Here is a 4,570-nt window from a genome sequence, read left to right on the forward strand (position 1 = left end):
TAACTTCCTTGTTAAGGATTTTTTCAGACTACCCCTTTTTATCTCTTTTCATAGTATAGAAATGGAGTGAATTTAAATGCTTAGATTTTTTTTTTTTCCACATAGACAGAACACAATTTCCTGTCCAGGTTTTGCTGTAACATTTAACTAACACTTTATCACTGCAGATATAATGCTATAAGGTTCCAGGAATAAATTTCAATGACCAAACAGGTCAGTGAGTACAGATCTACATAGAAAGCAAGAAGCAAAAAATATTTTTGTCAGCATCATTCTTTCATAAATAGCATCTTGTGTCAGAAGGAGTAGCATTACAGAAGATGTGAATTACATTAATTACCTGACCTTTAGGTAGGAGTCATGAATAACTTGGTATTTCTATTTAGGTGAGCTAAGATCTGAAACACCAAAAAACCTGTAAGTAATAAGAAGTCTTTTGTAAAATAAACTATGTTTAACAGATACACAGAAAGTAGAAATTATACAGAAAAAAAATTATTTTAAATTCAGCTGGATCTGTTAACCTATGGGAAAACAAATTGAAGGAAGAGCCTTCATTAATATTTGAAACAACAGGACATGACGGTGTCCTGGAAAACAGTCCTGCACTAGAAGGAAGATGAACTTGTGGACTTCATATTGGGCAAGACAGATTGTCTTTTGAAATTTCATTTTAACGTGTTTCTGTCACAGTACACTTTTTCAGTTTCTGTTTCTGGAAGAGCAGCTGTTGCTGTTGACTGGGCATCCAGCAGCACTGACTCTACCATTTCACTGTGCTCCACCTGTCTCTCATATTCTCAGCCTCCACTCACACCTTCCCTGCACCAATTCCTACCCCCAACACACGGCTTTACCCTCCTGGTTACTGATTTCTTGCATCACAACTGGGCCACTTCTTTTAAAGACCTGAATTTGGTGAAGCCAGTGCCTAAAATAACAGTTTTCCCTGACTCATCCTCCCTGAGAAATGTGCACTTGGACACATGTTAAGGGGCAACTCACATTAGTGGGAATTTGCTCCACTTCATGTCGTTTCCCCTGGAGCAGCTCTTTTAAGGGAAGTAATCTGTTCATTGTGTCACCAGTTGCTTTTGCAGCTGAATTTTTGCCGTTTTTGCAGCTCAGACCTTACAAAGCAGTACAGAGAGGTGTGAGCTGGCTGTTGTAGCACCCATTCAATAATAACCACACAAGTTAGGCAGCTGGAGAGAAAGCTGTGAGTGCCAGTCAGAGCCTGGCATATCCTTGGGGTAACTCCTTATCTAGGAAAATGCATCTAAGAGATGTATTGCCTTCTGCTGCTCCTTCTGGGAACTCACAGACACCCCTCAAGGCTGCCCTGTGTCCCAATCAGAGGTGCTGGGCTCCTTTTTGGGTCATGCAAGTGGTTCATGTGTCAGCTTCCTAGTCTCTCAGGACCAAGGTGCTGGACGGCAACAGCTAGTGCTTGGAGAAGTAAACCCTGTCAGACACTAATACTCTTTAGTGCTACCTTACCTTGGCAAGTCAGAGAGAAAAGGTGAGATGACATCCCCCCTCAGAGAACAGCAGTTTTCCTCTAGGCCCATTCGCCTCCCATGTCAACGTCTGCATTTATATGATGCATTTATATATATGCATAATTTCCCTTCAAACTTTTAATGGGGATTTATGAACAGTATCTTTGTTGGCAGGTGGTCGCTTTTCTTTTAAAGTCAAGTAAGTCAAATTAAAAAAATACAGGTCTCGTTCATAAGCAGTGAAGTGAATAAACTGCTGCAAATCATGCAATGAAGATAGCAGTCCAAGTTTACACTCCAGAGATTACAGCAGCAAAGGGATGGTTCAGGAAGTTCCTGCTTCGTTCCCTAAAGTAGGTAGAAGGTTACAAATTAATCTCAAAAGAGTTCATAAGTCTCTCAAAGAGTTAATGAGTAGGTTAAAACTGCCTGCTTCTCTTAACTGCCTAAAGGCCAGTTGGTCCTCTAGCATATAAAATACCCATACACGAAGATGAGGAGCACAGCAGAGAGAGCCAGCAAACAAACAGCAGACAGGAACAAAGTGCTGTGTTTTCTGTGAAAGATGCCAAAAGGCCTTTTTACTTTAATCCGTCTTTTTATGCTCTTACTCAGTTTCTCCACTATTTGCCTGGCAGTGCTTTGCATGTACACAGACTCCTCCGTGTGCAGATGTGGGAACAAGCTTGTGTTTTACTGCCTGTTAGCTTTGGGGCTCTGTCTCCTTGTTACTGGCATTCTCTGGAGCACTTTCCATGAAGTCCTGAAATACAGGGCCCTTGGCATCTTAATTCGAAATCCCAGCCACAGAGAACCACATGTCTGCACCATAGACAGGTATGTGCTGCAGGTGAATTGGGAGGGGGGGATGCTATCTTTTAAACATACTGTGGGAAGAAAGAAGCAATACAAGGTTTTTACAAAATGCAAATCATGTAGCCATTTTATTATTTTTCTGTGGAGGGAACTGTGGTCTGAAATTTTATTTGCTAGAGCAAGCAGCAATGTGCAAATAGCCATTCATGCAAACAATACCTAAGGTAAGGTATACTACATGAAACAGAGAAAGTTTTAGATTTTCTAAAGCTTCCAAAGTCATGCATGGAGGCAGCAGATGCATCTATTCCAACTTCATGCAGGAGCATCCTGAGCTCCATCTCAGTACACAGTTTCAGATGGTGCTGTGGGGTGGGTGCTCGTGTAGGTTATCAAAGTTGAGGTATGCAGGGGGGCCTCAGCTCATTCATTAAGGCCACTGCTTAAATTTTCTTGTGTAATTGTGCCCCTGATTTAAAAACCTCAAAAAATTCAACCAGGTTAAGCACAATGTCCTGCACCTGGGCTGGTGCAAACTGAAGCACAAACACAAGCTGGGCAAAGAATAGATTGAGAGCTGTTCTGGGGAGAAGAAATTGGTGGGAGGGGGGTTGTTGATGAGTAGGCCAATGTCACCCAGCAATCTGCGCTTGCAGCCCAGAAAGCCAAAGCTGATCTGGGCTGCACCAAAAGAAGTGTGACCAACAGGCTGAGGGAGGGGATTCTGCTCCTCAGCTGTGTCTTTGTGAGTCCCCAGCTGGAGCACTGCACACAGATCTGTCTGGCATCCTTGGCACAGAAAGGCATGGACATGCTAGAATGGGTCTGGAAGAAGGCCATGAGGATGATCAGGGGAATGGAAATCCTCTCCTGTGATGACAGGCTGAGAGAGCTGGAGTTATTCAGCTCAGAGAAGGTTGCAGTGAGGCTACAGCACCCCACAGACATGAAGGGAACTTAGAGGAAAGATGGAAAGGGATTTCAAAAAAGAACATTTAGTGACAGGACAAGGGGGAATAGTTTCAAATGGATAAAGGTTATGTTTAGATTTGGTATTGGGAAAAAAATGCTTTACTGTGAGGGTAGTGAGGCACTGGAGCAGGTTGCCCAGAGAAGCTGTGGCTTCCCCATCCCTGGAAGTGTTCTAGGCGAGGTTGGATGGACAGCCTGATCTAGTGGAAAGTGGCCCTGCCCATGGCAGGAACTGAATGATCATTAAGGTCCCTTCCCAAAACGTTTTGTGTCTTGTTCTTAACAAAGTTGGATGCTTTCAGAGAGTTTCTTAAACTGATTGGCACTAGGCCTGGCAAAACTCTTTAACACGGTCACTGGATACAAATTACTTTTCCTGCACTGTTGTGGAAACTGTACTAGAAACACTGACAATGAGTGTGCTAAAGGCACTATAAAAGCAACATTCAGCAAATTTTGGTTAGATAAGGAGAGACATACCAAATTTATTTTAAAACTGTGGAAAACAATGGTTATTCTAATAATAAATAACTTTAAACACTGATCTCATTCTTCTTCCAAATTAAACTTCTCTCAGGCACTTGTTAAAATACTCACAAGCATGAGTGTTTGTATGCCATGGCTGGGAGTTTTCACGGGGAAGACTTTTCTTTTTAGAATGCTGTGTTTTAATAAAACATTTTGTACAAAGACAAGGCAAATGATACCAGTTATGCCTATTTTTTTCATACTAATGTATTTCATTGCTTCAAGCACACTTAGATGTCTGTTTACAGTTAAAGCCTCATCTAAATTTTGGAAACGTAACAGACAAAAGCATCTAACCAAGCAGTGTGAGATAAATCACATTCACCATGGTGTGTTTCTTTTTTGTTTGCTTATTTTAGGCCTGACTTCTATCTTCCCTCTTATGAAGACAGCGTAGATCCTGAGAAACTGGTCTCCCCACTGCCAGTTGCCTCCACACTAAAACAGCAAGAATTCATCAATATTCCTCCACCTCCATACAGTGAAAGCAGTGCAGAGTTTGTCAGTGAAACAGATGAGCAGGAACAGCCACCACCATACACATTATCTGTAGAGCAGCAGCAAACAGCTGACCAAGACCCAAGCCCCAGAGGGGAGTTAAATTCTCATATATCCCTGCCAGAAATCAGCTGCCAACAGGATAGAGACTTCCAGAGAACCTCAGGAAGAGTAACACCTGTCAAAACATGAGAGGCAGGCAGCCTGTAAAATCCTGCATCTGTGAAGCAGGGAAAACTGGAAGAAGGCTTGTG

At 42.3% G+C, this 4,570-nt stretch overlaps 1 protein-coding gene across 1 annotated transcript; it reads left to right on the forward strand.

The window, feature by feature from the left end:
- Window positions 1-1,933: 1,933 nt before the first annotated feature.
- Window positions 1,934-4,570, forward strand: TMEM252 (transmembrane protein 252). Its single transcript, XM_066338908.1, has 2 exons — window positions 1,934-2,339; window positions 4,178-4,570. The coding sequence occupies exons 1-2, from the start codon at window positions 2,068-2,070 to the stop codon at window positions 4,506-4,508; spliced, it is 603 nt and encodes a 200-aa protein (XP_066195005.1). The 5' UTR covers window positions 1,934-2,067; the 3' UTR covers window positions 4,509-4,570.

This window comes from Sylvia atricapilla, chromosome Z (assembly GCF_009819655.1).
Source record: "Sylvia atricapilla isolate bSylAtr1 chromosome Z, bSylAtr1.pri, whole genome shotgun sequence".
Taxonomy (NCBI): Eukaryota; Metazoa; Chordata; class Aves; order Passeriformes; family Sylviidae; genus Sylvia; species Sylvia atricapilla.

Excerpts from the sequence above, each read along its gene's own strand:
- TMEM252 (XM_066338908.1), top strand. The coding sequence starts at position 2,068 with ATGCCAAAAGGCCTTTTTACTTTAATCCGTCTTTTTATGCTCTTACTC. Across the intron at positions 2,340-4,177 it reads CATGTCTGCACCATAGACAG|GCCTGACTTCTATCTTCCCT; the intron begins GTATGTGCTGCA and ends TGCTTATTTTAG.